Below are 19,923 nucleotides of genomic sequence, written 5' to 3' on the forward strand. Positions count from 1 at the left end.
ATTTGCATGAATACGCCGTGAAGGGAGTTGAAGTCGTCAGGAAAATTTATAAGAAATAACATTACGATTATAATGAGTTCCCAAACCATTCAGGCCAGGACAACCATAGCTGAAGGAGGATCTGCTGCAGGTCAGGTTTTGACCAGAAGGAAAGTTGGAGTTTGCAAACGTGCGTGGACGTAGCCGTAGCCAAGAATCTCCAATCCTACCTGCCAAGTGGCAATTGCAGCATAAAGGTTCACTAAAGAGCAATCTGAGCGCACCTTCTTCCCGCAGGAACTCGGTCTACACATTCCGAGAATTCTTAGAAACTTCGAATTATGGTCCTGTATGGCCAATTTCCTTATTTTAAATCTGATTAAACGTCCTGGCTCCGGCATTTTTTTTTTTGAACTCTCTGCCGAAGGTAGGAACGCTAACGCTTGAGAGCGCCTTTCAGGCAGTCGCATGGCGGCTTCGCTTTCACTTTTATTTTGTTTTTTAGGTTCAGAGCTTTCACCGGTTACTATGTATCGCTCCGCTGATGGCAGAGCAGCAAGCCGCCACGAGACTGGCTGAGAGGTTAGCTGACTCCTCCTACCGTCAGCACTGAGTTCATAAAAAGGTAGGAGCCGGGACGTTTAATCTGATTTAAATTTGGGAAATCGGCCGCGCAAAACAGTAATTTGAAGTTTTTTAGACTGCTGGGAATGTGTAGAGGGAGTTCCCACGGCAAAAAGACGAGTTCAGATTCCTCTTTAGTGCACCTTTAAGACTGCTCGAGAACTGAAAGAGACCTCTCACTGTTTCTTTCTAAGCATGACGAACAATGTGCATATTTCGATTACCCGTATGTCTGGGCTGGAATGAAAGCATTGACCCCAACAGTCTCTTCCACTGCACTCATTAAAGGAGTATAAGCACCTAATCTTGGTGGCATGTTTTCTTCACTACAATGATGCGGAAGGCACTGCTGTGCATGATCACCATTTGGTATTTGCCTACAACTGCTAAATAATTTTAACGACGTCTAATTGTGGTTATATTGTGACAAAGACGACGAAGCTAGCAGTAAGGCGGGATGGAGTGCTCGTGCTAGGCCAGCGGCCATTAAATCATCTCTTGTCCATCATTCATCACGTTCATCAGCCTTTCTGACCCGAACCGACCTCGCTGTTGCTCCCCCGCCCCGTCCTCTGCCCTGACCACCCGACACGATGAACTGGACCAGACGCCATGACCGACCCAACCCACCGAGCCCACCGACCCAAGACGCTGCACACACATGAAGACACTGTTCCTCTGCCCCGGCTGTTCGCTTTCTCATCATGGCGGCCAGCACTTCGCCATCTCTTACTTACTGTTCAGCCTTCCTCTCAAGGCCATCACTATTTCACGCGTCTCTGTCAACGATCGGGATGATTGCTCGGTGGCTGCGGGTAGTGTGACAAAGAAAACAAAGCTGGCAGTGGCGCGGGACGGAGCGCTCGCACTAGGCCAGCGGCCATTAAATCATCTCTTGTCCATCGTTCATCACGCCTCATTCTTCGGCTGCCCACCACGTAACAATATGTCGCGTGAGGCATGGAAAAACTGCGATACAATCACTGCTTCATTGTTTTACTTCACTACAGTGCTGAAGTCAGCCTTTCTCAAGAGCCGGAATGACAATGAATGTAGAAGCACCAATTATAATGCAGTTTTTCATGCTTCACGTGACCTATAACCCCTCTTTGATGTCACAGTCCTCGTTTGGCTGTTGAAAGCGAAACAGCATGAGAAAGAAATTCGACTATAAATTATTTAGCGGTCGTAGAAGGATACCACGCAGTAAACCATAATAATTCATGGATGCATGGTAATCCATGTATAATAGTGCCTTACACCTCATTAGAAAGAAGAAAAAACACACCCAAAAGTTAGGCGTCCATACTCGTTTAAAGAGAACGAAACATTGCTTGGTGATGAGTTGCAACAGCCACCTTCAATTTTAGAAGATTGACCTCTGCAGCGTGCAAGGCGTGTTTGTCTTTCACTCCCCAATCTACTCCAATTCTGATTCTATTCCAATTCAGACTATGCAACTACGCAAAATGTGTTGCATGGTTAGACTGTGGACAGGCCTTCATACCACTACCAGTGCAGCAATGTGCCACTGCACTGGCTCTTCTCAAGCAATGCAAAAAGGAATGAGCCTCATTTTCGCACACACAGTTCTTCGGGAGGATTGTTGTTGCTTTGTCTCCCTCCTTTCCCCTACAAGAGGGAGGGGTGCCAGGGAGAGGCTTCACACAGACAGTTCTTGCCTTCGCACGCTCCGTTCATGTGAATTACGTGAGCTGCCAGCAGACTGTTAATTCCACATTGGCGGAATTGCGCATATTCTGCATCCGTGGAACTTCAAATTTTCCCCCGTAGAAAGTTAGGGGCCATAACCACAGCTCTCTCAGTGAGTAATACAGTTCAATTTGAAACAGGGACGAAGGTCCCTGTCATCCCTGTTTCCAATTGTGCTGTATTACTCAATGAATTACCAACTCGCTCAAGCTTCAGTCCTCTCAGGCTCTTTGAGCATGCGGAGCAGAAACGAGGGAGGCAAAAAGGGGTAGCAGGAGTGGGCTTTATTTGCAGGAGTCTGCTATCTGACTGGTACCGCAGTCAAGGAGATGCTGGCAGAATGTGTGTGAGATGCATGGCAAACAGCCCCTTCAAGGGCATCATCATCATCGTCATCAGTCCGACTACGCCCACTGCAGGGCAGTTAACCCTGTCCTTTGCCAGTTGTGGCCACCGTATCCCCACAAACTTCTTAATCTCATCTGCCCACCTAACTTTCTGCCACCCCCTGCTACGTTTGCCTTCTCTTGGAATCCACTCCGTTACCCTTAAGAACCAGCGGTTATCTTGCCTTCACATTACATGCCCTGCCCAAGGCCACTTCTCCCTCTTCATTTCAACAAGGATGTCATTAACCCACATTAGTTCTCTCATCCACTGTGCCCACTTTCGGTCTCTTTTTGTTACACCTATCATTTTTCTTTCCATAGCTCATTGCGTTGTCGTTAAAACTTCAGCTGAACCCTTCACGTAGCCTCCACGTTTCTGCCCCATAGGTGAGTACCGGTAAGATACAGCTGGTGTATACTTTTCTCTTGAGGGATATTGGTAAACTGCCATTCGTGATCTGAGAGAACCTGCCATAGTCCGGTCCACCCTGTTTTTATTCTTCTAGTTTCCCTCTCATGATCCAGATCAGCGGTCACTACCTGTCCTAAGGGCTAGAATGAAGCAAAATCTCTATGATGAAAACATATAGCCTCTTACTACAACACCGCCCTGAAACAGTATGTGGCTACCAAACAAGGATCTGTTGTTGTTGTTGTTGCCCTGGTGGCATGGCACATACCCGCAACGGGGGATTGGCCAGGGTTCAGTGAGGAGAGCCCAAAGAAGGTAAATGCTTGGATACCCCCATTTCTGCAAACATTTTCTTCCTTTTCATGCTGCTTTCAACGCAATAAAACTAAGGTATGACAACACTCTTGAAATGCCAATTTTCATCAAAAATTACATCTTTAATTTTTATTCATTTTCATAACCGTTAACATTCTGCTACCTTTTGCACAAAAATTTATCATTCCAGCTAGCCCCAATCAAAAGTTACGGGCTAAATTATTGCTTGCACGTTTCTGAATAAAACAAAGAAAAATAAAGCGACCTGTGCGGAAAAAGGCGCGAGAAATGTTCACAGAGAACCTTCTTATGGGTACGGAGCATTTTAGCACTCCAGGACTTTGCTTTCTTGTGTATATAGAAAATTGTGTGTACAGAACTTGTTGCCTTCATTATTTTTCTCGAAATGCGACTTTGTTCTTTTCTTTGTTACACCAACAAGAATAACGTTGTACTCAGTGAAAAGTTTCTCTTGAAACTTGCCGCACTTATGAATTACATACTGAGGCATGCAATGAACTAGGATTAACGAGCTGCACTAACAATTTTTCATGTTGTGGCCTGTTATATGAATATCCGTGCCTTTGGAAAGTTTTCAGTTTTTTTGCGGCAACTGCCCGCGAACTTATCACAGACTCTTAGTTCTAGTCCACTGCACAGCTAATAGGTAGACCTGCATAAATTTCAAAGCATGATCGTGTGCATTGGATTGTTTGCAAGTTATAGCTATTGCCGTGAATGCAAACTTAGCACTTTTCAAAGGAAGATGTTATGATTAAAAAATTACAAAATACTCTTCCAAAGCTTTATATCCACTGATGATATTGTTACGTAATGGCTATAAGCAGCGCAGTTAATCTACTAGGCAAAGGATCGACAGCTTGGGACAGTCGTCGTCGTTGTTAACATCGTACAATGGCACATGCCCAGTCAGGGATCCGCCAAGAAATGGAATGCACAGAGTTTTCCAGATGAATTTTTTATGGCCAAAAGGAAATGATTGCCGGGGAAGAGACATGTAAACAGAAAGAAGAAGCACTGAAATAAAATGGGGAAATGCGTAATGCACACAGGAGATGGACACTGTGGGGCTTGTAACTGAGTGATTAAAAATAAAAATTGAAAAATGGTAATAATAATAAAAAAAAGATGACAATAATTTTTTTTTTTAATTTTAGCAAGGTAGCGCGATTAGATTCGAGTAAGAAATTTTTGATGGCGGTGAAAACAGACCTGTAGCTGTACCCAAGAATGGTGGCGCCAAGCGACAATATGATGGGGCTACTCAAACTAAGGCCAAGCTGTTGCAGTGGTTGCTCTAAAAACCATCGTCTCATCATGGAGAAGCGGCGACAAAACAACAAGAAATGGTCTATTGATTCTTGCTCACCACAGAATGCGCAGACGGGAGAAAGTGCCAAACCAGACCTGTGCAAATAAAAATTTGAGGGTGGGATCCGGCAGCGCTGCCTAGTTAGCGAGACCTCAAGCTGTCATGAATGACATGATTTTCTGCTCCATGAATACCTAAAATGCAAGAAGTCATAAGATCTTAAAAGAGATCCGGTTGTCGTGCTTAGCAAAATACTTCTCCGAAACCTTGCTACTGTGATGTACGCTGCAGCCAGGAGGATAGGTAGCATGGGGCCATTGAGGTACACCTTTGCCAGGCTATCAGCCACTTCATTGACTGCCACACTGCTATGACCTGGTACCCATATCATATGTACAAGGTTCAAATGTGGAGGGAGTAATGACAGGAAGGTGGTTAGGATTGGACTGAAGCAAAGGACGAGCACAACGAAAAAGGGTCTGTAATGACAGCCACTGCAGAGAAAGATGAGTCTAGTTTGTGAAGAGCAAGCACCACCGCCAGAAACTCCGCTTGGAACATTGGGGTGAAATCCGGAAGGCGCACAGAAAGAGGCCAGTCTAGAAGCGGGCAGCATATTCCCACCGCTGCCTTTTCATCACATTGGGAGGCGTCGGTAGCAATTGTTATACTAATAGATAGGCTTTGTAAATGGTCTTCTAATAATCCATTTAAAATGCGGTGAGGTAAATGCTTAGCATTTTTGGGGAAAATGTCATCATAGACAATTCTCACGGAAGACCCACTGTTTTGTAATGAAGGCATGTTAGACAGGGGTCGGCTGGCAACAAAAAACGGACAGGGAGCAGTGGAAACTTGATTCATATATTTTGAGATACATCTGAGCAATCAGAAATTTAAATCTACATAATAAAGGTGGAATTTGGGGCTTCAAGGTAAAGCACGTTGTTAGCTACAACTTTGGGAGTCCAAGGCATAACCGAAGCGCCTCCCCCTCCTAAAGAACGAGTGGGCAAATTTTGTAAGCAGCTGTACCAGAAAACAGCACAGATCCAAATTCTAAAATTGGTCAGACGTACACAGCATAAATCATTAAAAGTGCATCTCTCCGCATTCCGGACCGGGGATTACTTAATCTACGCAACATGCCCACAGCACAAGCCCCTTCTCCCTGCTGTAATGCCGTTAAGGCGATGCGGGTATCTAATAAATAAATAATAAAAACAGGGTCAATGTGAGAGTGCCACGTGAAGTTGTTGCCATAAATGACATGAAGATATTTTAAAGACTTGAGGAATATTTTGTCGCTGATAAGATAGAGACAGATGAACGTGATCCTTTATTTGAAAAACAAAATAGCGCACTTGTTAACATTTAAAGTAAGTCGAAAGCCCCACAACCAACTCTCAAGCAAATTCAGATACGACTGCAGGTGCACATAAAAAGACTGAGCGTCAGGGGCAGCCGAGAAAAATGCAATGCCATCCGTATAGACGTACAAGCAAATTTGGTGATGGCTGGGAATAAAGCTCAGTAGAAAATTGAAGAACATAGGCAAAAGGACTGCCCCCTGAGGAACACCTCTAGTTTGTTTATGTATTTCCCAGAGTTGACACCATTTAGTGCACAAAAAAACTGTGTTTTTTAGGAACGCAGATATCCAAGCAAATAACTAATGTGGAAACTGCAGAGTCTGCAGTCTTTACAATAATATGTTGTGTTTCACACTGTCATAAGCTTCGGCTACATCTAATGTCACCAAAAAGGCATGCATTTTTTGGCGCCGCACAGGGAGAATATGACTCTCGAGGTTGGCATGCGCATTCCATATGGAACATTTTGGACGCAAGCCAATTTGACAGGGGCCGAGGGTATTTTTGCGGTCCACAATCTCCGAAACACGTAGAAGTACGACCCTTTCAATTAATTTAACCACGTTAGATGTCAATAAAATAGGTCTAATATTTTCCAGCGAATGGCTGCCACCATTATATTTAGGTAAAGGGATCACTTTGGCGAGTTTCCATTCAGGAGGAATCAAAGCATGTTTGATGGAATAATTTACCAGCTGTAATAAAGAGTTGGGAGACTCCTCAAAGAGGATCTTTATCATTTTTGATGTTACCCTATCAGGGCTCGGAGCAGCAGGTAGTAACCTCATCACTATTGGGGAAAGTTCTGAAAGGGGGGCATTGCTTAATCGGATCTACTGACGATACAAACACGGAGCGCAAAGTAAGTAGTACAAACGAGAAACGCTTCTCTAATCCTTTGGCAATTGTTTCAATGGTTTCGATTACTTCTTGCGGAGTCAAAAAACATGAGGGCATACATTCTGAAGCCGGTATCTTTTTCCGCAATCTTAAAATCCGAACTCCAAATCGGTTTCTTGACTTTTGTTAGGAAATTGAAATGCTCAGATTCATAACCATCTTCTGCTCGTGAGGTTGTATGCTTAAAAGAAGCTGTAATAAACTTACAATCATGCGTCATGCCAATTTTTCGGGCACTGATTGTGGAGGAGCTTCTTTTATGCAGCCTTTCTGAGTCTGTAATCCCGCGAACAATCTGCATTCCACCATCTAGTTGAATTGGTCCCTTTTGATGTATGTACCGGAAATTCGGACTTCTTAGGCATTTTCCAATAGCCAAGTATATGGCTTTTGAATTATGTTCTTTAAACGAGTAGAGCGCAAAGTGAACTGAAACTGGTTATAACTGACATATTGGTTATAACTAACATATGACCCCAACTGTGAAGATGCTGGAGTAAGCGGCAATTAACATCACAAGCAATAGGTATGTGACCACTAGATGTACCACAATTGACCAATTCAGAACAGGAACACAAGGGCTGGAGAAAGTTAAATCTAACACAGATATGGTTTGAGCACAGAGGAAGGTGGCCAAACCTGAATTCATGCACATTGCCTGTTACCCAATCCCAAAGGCATTTGCCGCAGAGCCCCACGACACATGATGAGAAACTGAATTCACCGGCCAACAGAACTAACTTCTGACAATTAACTAGTAGGAGATCTAGCGACCTGGTATCCTGTACACCACAAGGGAACCTTAGCCCTGTGACAAAATTTTGAAGAAGCTAGTATGAGCAACCCTCCTCCTCTTGACTGTCGATCTTGCCGAAAGGAAGAATCAATTTTGTAAATGGAAATGTTTTTCAGCCGTAAGCCTAGTTTCTTGCAAAATAATTGTCTGGATCGTGCTGGGATGAAAGGTAAAATAGATCCAATGAAGCTGAAATAAGTGACAGACAGCAGCTGCCTGCCCCAAAATATTTTCCTTTGGCTTCGAGCCAAGCTGTTGCTTTTTTGATTTCGGCTGAGGATGTGGAGAAGACGGGTTAGACATGGGGGAGCCACCGCGTTTGAGGCTTCATGTATCTTAATCCACCATCTCTGCATCATGAGTGATTTGAACATCATCTGAATTACCAGACCTATGAATAGGACAAGCAGCACTACTTTGTTCCTGGGGTGGAGGCAGTACAGACAAGGAAGGTTGGGTTATTAACGAAGGCATGGCTGGCATAGGAGAGGTCGTCGCAACTTGCGTGGCCTGCGTAACCCGCGTTACCAAAGCGTTAGATATGCACTCTGTGACGGTGGATACTATCCTGTCAACCCTTTTAGCCGTAGAGACTTCCGCAGCAGTCACTATAACCCGAGATATAGATGAATCTAGTGGCACTCCTGCATAGCCGTGTGCTCTCTTTAATTTCTGGTGCTGCTTCATGCCGCGAGCAGTGTTTGCGGATGACTAGCTCAAGAATTTGGGATCCATGAGCCCGAAAAGGGCAATCCAAGGAATTTGCAGCATGAGCACCACCTCCTTACCCCGGACCACTGCAGTGTCGTCAGGCATGTGCCTGCTGGGGTGGGGAGTAGGGTGTTCGCTTTTAAATACTTCCTGTTCTGCGGCTTTACTGCCTGTCAAGTGCCTAGGGGTGGACAAGAGCCTTGGAATGGTTGCTCATGACGCCCGTCGCTGGGCCTCGGGGCCGTGAGTGCTTCAGTGTGTGCCAGAGCATAACCAGTGCATGCCAAGAGACAATGGCACCGTGGATGGACTCACCAACAAACAGCACTGAGCTGCCCACATCGCCACCCTGTTATGACATTGTCTTCACAGCCTTGGAGGTGTGGCGAGACTTGCGGCCACAGCTCGAAGACGACGGGTGAGGTTTTTCCGGTGCTGGGTGGTCGCTGCTCAGCAGGACGATCAGGACCGACTCCCGATCCCATCTGACATACTGCGGCTCTGTTCTGCCGAACTTAAAGGGACAGTGAGGAGAGCTCTATTAATATTTTTTTTTAAAGAAAAATCCGATAGTTCGGCATTTCATGGCTTTGTTGCCACTTGGCCGGCAGCGGAAGATGCATTTATTTCTAAGAAATTTGGATTCGAAGTTGAAAAAGTTTTTCCCGCCACTCTGATTCAAACTTGGGATTCTCTTATGACGACACAGGACTAAGTGACGTGAAACATGATGTGCACATGACATAACGCAGACTCCGTGATTTCTGGCCGCCAGCAGTGCTGCCTAGCAGCAGCCGAAAAGAAAGCTACCACCGGCCGCACGTTGAAGGCATCTATCGGCTATTGCGGCCGTCGCTACCGTCGCTTCGTTTACGTTTGCACCGGCGTTTTGCCAGCGTTAAGATTGATCCCGTTCTCGAAGTTGTCAACGAAGTTCTCGCAAATAGACACGTTTAGCATACCGTGTACCTTGTTAGCGTTAGCAGAATACCGGGAGCCCGCCGACTGCCGGTGAGCAGGCGCTGACTGGTCGCGACGCTGCAGGCGCGCGCGCAGCTGCCAGGTACGTGGCGCCATCTGGCGACGTCAAGGAGATTTGCACATGCGTTGGCTGCGCCTATGTGATTCGTGGCTTCTCGTGTCCTAGTGTTCTAGCAACATTGTTTTGTCCTATGTCGTCGTCACGCTTGTACTTGCGAGCTTGGCCTGTGGCAGCGATACCTGTATTTTGGTTCTTGCTCTTTTCTACGTTACAAGAGCTTTGTAATCAGTATGAGTGGCGTTTTTGTAATCAGGAGCTGGTAATCTATCGATACAAGCCAACTTCAATTTCTCCTCAGTGCCCCTTTAATCCGATGCCCTGCCGTGCGCAGTCCAAGCCATTATGGCAGCGCGGAAGCAAGAACTTTGTTTTTGTGCAGATGTAAGAGTGGAATGTTGCAATTTGTTGAGTGTATAGCTTCGAGTGATCCTATTTTGTAATTGCTATGTCGCGAATGCTTTTGGGCACATCTTCCGTAGTGCTGCTTGTGTAAGTTAGCATTCCCAGTAATCTTTTGTGGGTTTGTTTAAGGGCTGGAGGTGTGGCGAAAGGCTGTTAGCTTGTTCATGCCCGCGCAAGCAGTTCTGTGCAGAGTGCAATGACCGTCGCTCTGCTTTCAGAGGGGTGGGGGCATTTGAGAAGAGGGGGATGCGGGGATTTCAGCTTCTTAAGCGATCCGAATGTGCTATCGTTGCTCATTAGAGAGAACACCCTGTGAGGTTCCTGCAAGCGGAATGCAGGCGACCGCGTTGCTTGACTTCCTTTCCAAGGGAGGCTCTTTCGAGAACCGCTGTAAATCACTCTCTCTTCCGAAGTTACCGCTTCAACCTCGCGTCCCCATTGGGTCCGAGTGACATTTGGGGGTGTTTCAGCGTGAGACAGCGAGATCGCCATCGTCTCGGGCAGCAGAAAGGTGCGTTGATTTCGCCTTTGCTGGAGGACAAAATCGCGCTAGTTTAACGCGCACACCGAGTGTGTATGCTTGTCCAGGCCCGAACCTCCGAGTCGTGTCGCCCACCTATGCAGCGCTGAAGCACTCAATTCGGGGAGGGCCTGATTTGGCTGGTTCTCGGTCATCACCGGTGACGCAAGATGGGCCATCGACGTGCGACCTACATCGTCAAGATGTGCTCCGCGCATTCCCCATCCTCACTTGTCTTGTGTCGCGCGCCATTTAACCCTTTGGTTGGCCGTGCGCTATGCGATCGCCCTTAGCTGTGCCGTCATGCGTGTGTACGCAGTCTGCTTTGCGCGTGCTGCAGCTGAGCTATGGGTTGCACCGAGGTCTGGGCATTAGTGCAGTGTTTTGTAACACAGCTTACTGTATAATAAACTCTTGTGCTCTCAAATAACTGCACCTTCCTTCCGTCAGAGCAAGAGCACAGGTGCACGGCGAATGCTGGCTGTGCCCTCAGCTTTCTCCGGCCTGAACCCGCGTTATGTGTCACTCACATGACACTCATCACTGGGTGGCGAACCCCACTACACGCAGTCCTGACACCGATGATTTTTTCTCCTGGATCTCATTTTGGTGTTGCTGCAGCTTCACAATTAGGCACTGGTCTGTCTGGCCTATACAATTTCGTCCACAGGACAAAGGCACCTCATTGACAGTGTGCAAGTATGACACACACTTTTTTGCAAGTGACAAGCGCACATATTACGTGTTGCAACCAGCACTGGCATTCCTTAGTGAAGCGGTACCTCTACAAGCGCAAAGTGACTGTTCCTAGACTTGTGCGGCTGGCTAGCAAGCAGACAAGTATGGCAGACTTGTAACCGTCATTCAATGCATTTCAACACCATTGTGAACAAATTGCAAGACAGCATCAGCAAAGCCGAACAGACTAATTTGAAATTCCCTGCACTGTGCCCACAGTGTTTGCAAGCAGCTTTCTTTTGTTGCAGGGCAGCCAATTTTTGGCAACTTCTGCCTTCCACTCAGTAAAATTCAGCACAGGCTTTTAAGATGGCTTACAAGTGGTGGTGAAAACATTTATCGTAAGAACCCTAGACCGGCGCAGTAGGAATGCGAAAGCATTACTGTCCCTAGGCGCACTGTTCACACAATGTTTGCACATGCATTATTTAAGTTCTTTTCTACGAGTTTGTGTATGACACCACGTGGCATGCTATACGACGAATGGTTCCATCGCAATTTTGATACTAAGTCTGGGAAGGCATACAACTGAAGGTGCTTATGACGTCTGTTCAAATCCCTATCGCAAGCTAACCTTCAACTCAACTAGCAACGAGGTATTTTATGACACCACCCAGGACGCTCTATGACAAATGGTTGCATCACAATTTTGGTATGAATATCACCACATGGAGGTCTGCCAGTGGCGGTGCTCGGCTTAATGCGTGTCATATGACCGCTTGACCTGTTTATTCCCATCACTATAATTTTCTGTACCATCTCCAAGTACACACACACGCATGCACATACGCACGCCACACGCTTTTCACGTAGTGGACAAGTAATGCCTCTGCATTAAAACTTGCGGCGATTAGCCCGTGTCTTTCATGCAGCCAGTCTGCTGTAAAAAACATTAGGCTTGTGTGAACCAGACAAGCGACATTTAATGACTGCCAACTGCTTTTCAGCCATCAGAACGGACTGCCACGTTTCTTTTGCTGACAAGTGCATTCAAACACAGCATGGACTGCTTTGTCTACAATAATGATGCAGTGCAAATAGTAGTTATGCCTTCACAAAATTTTGTGCACCAAATGTCCCCCCTCTGCAGTTTTTTGCAGCCTTGCTATCTTTGTTTACTGCTAAATAAAAAGCAATGACAAAGCACTCAAAACGAAAAGTGCCTGGAAACATTTATTTACAGCAAGCACCAATATAAAGTGTAGTTACAAAAGCCTTGTCACTTGTTTCGACACAAGTCTGCAGCTAGAAAGAGGAACGTCGAGAAATTTGCCTGCAAAGTCTCCCAGCCTGCTCGAACTTGCAATGCAGCTTCTTGCCCATCTTCTCTGGAAATCGTGCAGCTCAAAATTTGTTTGGGCATTCCATAAATGGATGCCAGCACTCCGTCCATGATTTTCGGTGGGAGGGACTTCCCCCCATAAACCTCAGTGGGAGGTGCCTGGTTCTGGTTCCGTGGCTTTCTTTTGTTTCATGCGCATCACTTCAGCGTCCCTGAAGAAAAAATAACATGAAGACATCGTCAAGTATCAGTTATCCATATACTGCATTTTAACGACCAGCATCATACATGCCAAGAACATGAAACACTGAGCAAGAATGTAACAAATCAAATTTTGTGTAATATAACAGAGGCTAGATGTCGACGATTAAAACTGCAGAGACAGGATACACAATGCTGACTGAATACCATGGTTCACTCCTCAAATTCACAGCATTAATATTGGTCTGCGAGCCCTCTGAAAGTGCAACTGCTACTACCTTCTTGTCCCTCCCATGGATTGTAAGTACCCAACACCTTAAATTTTTCTCTACTGCCCAGATGACGGAAAAAAAATCATATGCTGCCGGTGGGATCCGAACCCACGACTTCAGAATGTCTCATCCAGTGCCCTGGTAAAACTGAGCTATGGCAACTGCTGTCCAATCTGCTGCTTCCAGGGGTATATACGCCTAGTGTGAGTGACCCTAGCGCTGTTCCCTGGTTGTCGCTAGGCCTAGTTTGTTTCGCACCAAAGCCACAGCAGACTGCGCTTTGGAATTGGCCAGAGTAAATGATCTGCTCATGGCGCCACTTTACAAACTACCCCATGGCCTCGTTAAAATATCGATTTCAGCTATACCTTAGCAGAGGACCTAGCATGCAAACGACCGGGACAGCGCCGCAGCTGCTAGGCGGCTGTCCTCTTACAGCTATCACTCCTACCAGCAACAGGGGCAATCGTCAGCGAAGCTTAAAAAGGATTCCATTTTGACACTCCTTCATCCCAGAGCTTATACGCTGGCACCAGGGATCTGAAGGTGGCTTGGCACGGACGGCTTGCGGGAGGTGTGGCAGTGTATCAAATCAGAGGCAATACTGTCATCGGACATCACTGTGTTGTACATACACTGCATTGTAAATAACTAAGACATCTGCAAATACAGCTCCGCTCTGCTGATTACAGTGTCATTTCATTTGTTGCACCCAAGGGGCTGTTCGTTTCTGGAACTAAGACTGGTGAACCGCGGATAAGATTAACCGCACTTGGACTGCAAGTGTGACAAGAGTATAAAACAGTGCTCAAAGCGGCTCTAGCTCAGCATGAATGTGAACCAACTGGAAAAGGCAAGAAGCTTGCAAACAGATGAGAAAATAAAATAACCAAAGAGAAATACTGATGCAAGATATTTTGTGTAAGAAGTTTGGGTATGCTGCAGTGTAGAGAACTCTAAAGCAGCTTTGTTTTTTTTACTTTGTAAGGGTTACATGGATCTTGCAGCTGCCTCAAAAAACTCCATTCTCTTCAGTTTACCTAGTGTTTTGTATTAGTATTTCTCCTCATTCTTGTAGCTGACAGGCGTGTGTTCCAGCTGATAGTGCGTCACGTCAACAACACACATTTTCAAAGCTTGCATAGCCTTCCTGGAAGGCAACTGTGGACAAGATGAAAGCTTTTCCCATATCAGTAATGCCCTCTTCTATACAGCTTCATGAAACGCTCACTAGCCCGGCACATCTAAGTTCTCAGCTTGCGTGATGCACACTGCATCTGGCTTGTGACTGTTTTCAAACCAGCAGTTCACTATAGAAGAATTCACACAATGGAAGATAATCTGCCCTGCTTGCACCTCAACCAAATGCTCAGGCGACAAGAAATTCCACCTCACCCACAGGCTTATGTGGCATGGATATCTCTTGGCCGGGGAGAAAGCAGAAGCTGTTCCTAAGCACACTCAATACACTTTCAAGAAAAAGTCTCCAAACATTGTTCCCTCCGTCAAGGCTGCACCACACGTGCTGCACGAGCGGAAGTGCATGAGTGTGAATGCCCCTGTCTCTTCTCGTAGCTCACTGCGGATGCTCACAGGAGGGAGAAAGTGGTAGAAAAAAAAAATAAAAGCTCAAGGTCAGGCGTCCATTTATTCACACTGCTCCTTTGCTCCGGTTGCTGTTTGCCAACATCCGCACTGTCATTTCCAGGCTCGATCCAAACATTCACCTCCTATGGTAGCAAAAATTTCAGTTTTCCAGTTCATCAAAAAGCTAATTTTAAGATCATGTCAGGAGACCAACAAACACATTACTATATGTTAGGGGTGTGCGAATATCAAATTTTTCGAATACAAATAGAATACGAATACTTGATTCCGAATATCGAATCGAATATCGAATAATCAAGGACAGACGCATTTAACCACTATAAAATATTTATTTGAGCACCCAAGAACATCACAGTTCAACTATTGATTATTAAATGAACACAAAAGGTGTGTGTGGCTGCACAAAAATTATCAAAGTCTCAAACATTATTCTCAGAAGAGTGGAAATATGAGAGAGGATGGCTAGTACACAGCATTGATTAAGGCTAGCTTGCCATCAGCACAAAAACGCGTTGCTCGGATGAACATAAAAGGTTGTCGTGAAGGAAAACCAGTTGCTCCACATGGTCAGACAGAAGTAGTTCCCTTCTAGTTGGAACGACTCCTCCAGCCACAGAAAATGCCCTCTCACTTGGCACTGACCTGGCACGTATTGCGAGGTACTTCGTGCGCAGCTCTGACTATAGCAGCTTCGCAGGTATAGCCACAAAAAAGCTCACCGGTGCAGTCAGCTAAGGCATGGCCCTTGGAGGAAGGAAAAATTCGAAGGAAATATTTTCCTTCATCCATGCGCATTGCTCTGGGCGCCGCCATGTTGTTATGTCTCTGTCGATAGGGCTTGCGGACCGAAATGAACACCGGTGCTCACAATGAATATTCGGCTAGACACGAATATTCGCGTGGGTCGAATATTCGAAAGAACATGAATACTTGGATTTCGAATCGAATACGAATACTAAAAATATAATATTCGAATTATATTCGAAAAATTTCGAATATTCGCACACCCCTACTATATGTGCATCCGCAAAAAGACTAGCAGAACCTCCTCTCTCATCACTCAATGGCCACTTCTTGCAAGCGTTCACCCTGATGGTGTCAAAATCGCACACATCAAAAAGGTGGCATAGCAGAGCCTCTAAGCATTCAATATTTGCGACAGACACGGATATGAACTCGGATAGGTGTTTCACAAAACATTCAAAATCTGAGTGGAAATGAAGGAATGCTGAGCGAGATATAAATCTACATATTTGCTATACCACTGCTTCTTCACCCTATGCCCACCACCATGCTGCTGCTTCTTCCAGAGGCCACACAGCTGAACGTGGATGCATGACAGTGATGCCGATAGCAACAGGGAACCCAAAGGAACTGTCCTATTAAAAATTAATACTGAGGTACGAGCAGGATAGTAGTGTAGTGCCAACCGACACCACCAGGGCCGAAAAGCGAAGAGGCCGTATGATGCCAGTCTCATTTTCCCTTCAGAGGAACTCCAGTAAAAGCCAAGTGTCCCTTAAGTCTGAGGTGGCTGTGAGACGAGGGCATTGCAGTAATGCCAAATCAGCAATAGAATGCTTGCTGACCACAACAGTTAATAAGAGTATAACTTTTATGACACCTGGAAGGTTCAGTGACCTTGAAGCCTCTACAGATGGTTGGTTTGGTTTATGGGGTTTAACGTCCCAAAGCGACTCAGGCTATGAGGGACGCCGTAGTGGAGGGCTCCGAAAATTTAGGCCACCTGGGGTTCTTCAATGTGCCTGACATCGCACAGTACACGGGCCTCTAGAATTTCTCCTCCAAAGAAATTCAACCGCCACGGCCGGGATCGAACCGGCGTCTTTCGGGACAGCAGCCGAGCGCCGTAACCACTGAGCCACCGCGGCAGCCGCCTCTACAGATGGTCAGGTGTGAAAATAGCACTATCACACAATCAAACGACCTGCGTGAAACCAGCTGGCAACCTGTAATGCCCTGTGTGTTTTTGCAGGCGGCAAGTTAGGAAGAGCTCTAGGAAGACTAAAACAGAGACAAGAAGCTTCACCCTTCGCCACTGGCAAGAAGCGCCATTAAGAGGGTGCTGAGCATGTTTTTGTGCATGCCACTTCACTGTTCCTAGCACATGCCATGTTTGCCTCCCAGAAGCAGCAACAGAAACTGAGGTGCACGCTTATCGTCTCCACATATTCCAAGGCAAACATTATATCTAAAACAAGAAATCCAAAGACTCCCGAGACATTTCCTTCAAATAGTCGTAGAGTAAAACTTTTTGATTTGTGCAGCAAACACTATCAAGTAGACATCAATGCATTTTTGGTGGTACCAGCGATTTTAGTCATACTGTATTGTAATGTGCCTGAGAACTGATCAATCAACAATTTTTGTTCATTGCAGTGACCACAGCCAGCCGGGCACACCCAATAGACACAAGGTGTAAGCAAACAAACCTGCTCAAAAAGTTTGCACTGGGCACCAGTGTCCTAGCAGTATGCCAGGATATCGCAGACAAAGATCAGATCCCAAAGAAAGTTATTCATACGCAAATTTAGTTACAAAAGAAAAAGACAATAGGCGGCACCTTTAAAAACTAAACCAGGAACAGCCACGTTTCGATGAGGCGAAACACAAAAGGCGCCCCTGTGCTGTGCGATGTCAGTGCACGTTAAAGATCCCCAGGTGGTGAAAATTATTCTGGAGCCCACCACTATGGCACCTCTTTCTTCCTTTCTTCTTTCACTGCCTCCTTTATCCCTTCCCTTACAGCGCAGTTCAGGTACCCATGGAGATATTCAAGACAAATACTGTGCCATTTCCTTTCCTCAAAAACCAATCTTCAAGTTTTTCAAAAGCATCAAAGCAATGTTTGAACTCGGTTCCAGACTAGCAGTCTACCGCCCATATTAACAGTGCTGTCCTGGACAATTTGCAATGCAAGCCTGGCTGTTGTGAACACCTTTGAACATGCTCATCCCCTGCCCACACCAGCCACACATATTCAAGAATGTGCTTTCACTAATTGCATGTCCTTGCCATGTGATGCCGAACGACATGACCAGCTTTGCAGCACCACGGCTGCCGTTTCTTTCACGAGTGACAAGTCGTCTCAAAAATGTCTTTGGCAAAGGGATGTCTTCCATTCTATTCTCAGGCATTCTCTAAGGATATCATGTTCAAGGCTCATCACCACTGCCTGACTTATGCTGCACATGTATATTACCGTACTGGGTAACAACAGAGACAGCTGTCAAGAGATGAAACTTGGGAATACTGGCACTGTGCTCCCGAGCTATCAGCTGTTTCAAGGCCCGTACATACTTGAATTCATACACAAAATCTTTGCAAAATCAAAAACAGTAAAGAAAAAATACGACGGGAATCCCACCTTTTAACTGGAGGGCATGCAGCAAGTGTAAAGTCAAATCGACACTACAGCTACCCTACCAAGCAACTCTGCAACACAGCGTTAGGTCGGCACATTGCCTACTACAGCGCACATTTTACCCTTATCTGCTTAATTCACCACCCTGCAACATTGTTTCAATTAGTCCTTTAAATGCCCTGCATTATCTGTAACTAGTTCTGCAAGAGTGAAATTTCGTGAATGGTGGTCTAATAATGGGCAGCTTACAAACTGGGTCAACACTGACTAGCAAACTTCTTGTCTGGGAGAATGTGTACACCTCAGTGACACAACAGTGCGGGTGCCAAATGTGTTCAAAAATCCCTGGTAGGTTCATCAGTATGTTTGGCCCAAAACACGCCTCCACTGCAGGTGCAGTTGGCTTGCCTGTACTGAACAGTCGCACTCGCTCGTGGAAGGCCGTATGGCAAGCCAAACAATCACTCAAATATTCAGGCCGGGCCATGCTGGTGCACTGTCCACAAAAAACTTGACACCACGACTTAAAAGGCGCGCTCAAAGGGGGCCACGTGACTGCCGATTCAATGGAGCGCCGTGCGATCGAAAGCGCAGCATACTCGCCACGATGTGTATGAGAATCAATGGAGCTCTCTCGAGTGCATCTCACCTACTACTAAAAATTTGCACAAAAAGCACCGCCTTCACCAGCACCATGGGAGTGGCGTGCCCAAATTTTGGCTGTTACCTGTGACGCCGTTCTTCAAGGCTTAGACCTTTGTTGCCGTTTTTATCGTTTGCGCCTTTCTTTTTAGCAATTTCCTGCTGTTTCTTGGCGTTCTTGGCGCGGGCCAGTTCGCGCTGGTTTCCACCTGCAAAAATCGGCACAGTGTCTTGAAAATAGCATGAATATCTTCTGCGGCGAAGCCAGGCAACAAACAACAGCAGCATTTCGAAACTGTGCGACTGACTGCATTCATTCACACACGCTTGCGCATCTCGGCCGAACCCACGCACACGAGCCCAAGTTTTTTGGCCGCCCAGAAAGCAAAGAGCACTACGGTGTGGTCATATCTACAGGACATCACGAACAGGAAGCAAATTCCATATGAGAGAGAGCTTTGCTTTTTTACGTGACACGGAAATGAGAACGGAGAAAATATGCGCTTAGGCCTAGGTCCTGGAACAGCCAACTTACGTGTCATAGTGATGCTTTCCGAGAGCGGTGATGTGCGATACAAGGAGAACCTCCAGCGGAGAACTCCTTTCGCTGTAAAACGGCCAAGTGAAGTTCGGTTGGGGGTGTTCTCACGGGGACAGAATGCTACGACCGCAGTCGTACAACGTAACGACGACGTGCCAGCAAAGCCAAGCGAACGCCGTTGCCACCACAGCCTTTCGTGGGTCTCGTGGAGACGGCATGAGACAGTGGCGCTGGCCGCGGCAGCGATGGAAGGTGTCGACGCTTCCTGACGCGCGCCAAAGAGGGACTGGCATCTTTCCACGCAGTGTTGTAGACGTTACGTTACTCGTTACACTAAAAAAAAAAAGAGCGCGTACGTTACCTACAAAAAAAGGTAACGCGTACCGTTACCGTTACCGAAAAAAAGTATCGCACGTTATGTGAGTGTCCCTTCAATTTTGTGCGCTATGGATCATCATGTTGACTACCCACTAGCCCGAACCCTGACCCTTCTAAGTTATATTAGGGTGGCTAGTTATATCGGTCTTGGTTATATCGCACGTTACTTTGCCGTTACTCCATGGCCATAAATTTTAATCAGTGAGCGTTCGCTGTAAGAACTCAAGATAACAATTTTATAAAGCTCATACGTCATTTAATTCCAACCTCACAAAGAAAACATAGCTGAACTAAACAAATTTACAGTAATTCTGGTGTGCTTCTGCTTACGAAATTACAAGGAAATACGGAAAAAATATTTGCGCAC

The 19,923-nt window shown here is 46.0% G+C and overlaps 1 protein-coding gene across 1 annotated transcript; it reads right to left on the bottom strand.

Annotated features, from left to right (window-relative positions):
* Positions 1 to 12,402: 12,402 nt before the first annotated feature.
* LOC149341939 (modifier of protein aggregation 4) lies at positions 12,403 to 19,405 on the bottom strand. Its single transcript, XM_089544224.1, has 3 exons — positions 19,173 to 19,405; positions 18,723 to 18,846; positions 12,403 to 12,741 (listed from the first exon to the last, which is right to left on the bottom strand). The coding sequence occupies exons 1-3, from the start codon at positions 19,177 to 19,179 to the stop codon at positions 12,675 to 12,677; spliced, it is 198 nt and encodes a 65-aa protein (XP_089400350.1). The 5' UTR covers positions 19,180 to 19,405; the 3' UTR covers positions 12,403 to 12,674.
* Between the last annotated feature and the right edge of the window lie 518 nt (positions 19,406 to 19,923).

The sequence above is a fragment of the Amblyomma mixtum genome, chromosome 5 (assembly GCF_055824585.1).
Source record: "Amblyomma mixtum isolate Tamu chromosome 5, ASM5582458v1, whole genome shotgun sequence".
Lineage (NCBI taxonomy): Eukaryota > Metazoa > Arthropoda > Arachnida > Ixodida > Ixodidae > Amblyomma > Amblyomma mixtum.

What these genes read in the sequence shown, in the direction of transcription:
- LOC149341939 (XM_089544224.1), bottom strand. An exon ending in CTTGAAGAACGGCGTCACAG is followed by an intron (nt 12,742 to 18,722) that starts GTAACAGCCAAA and finishes TTTTTTCTTCAG; the next exon opens with GGACGCTGAAGTGATGCGCA.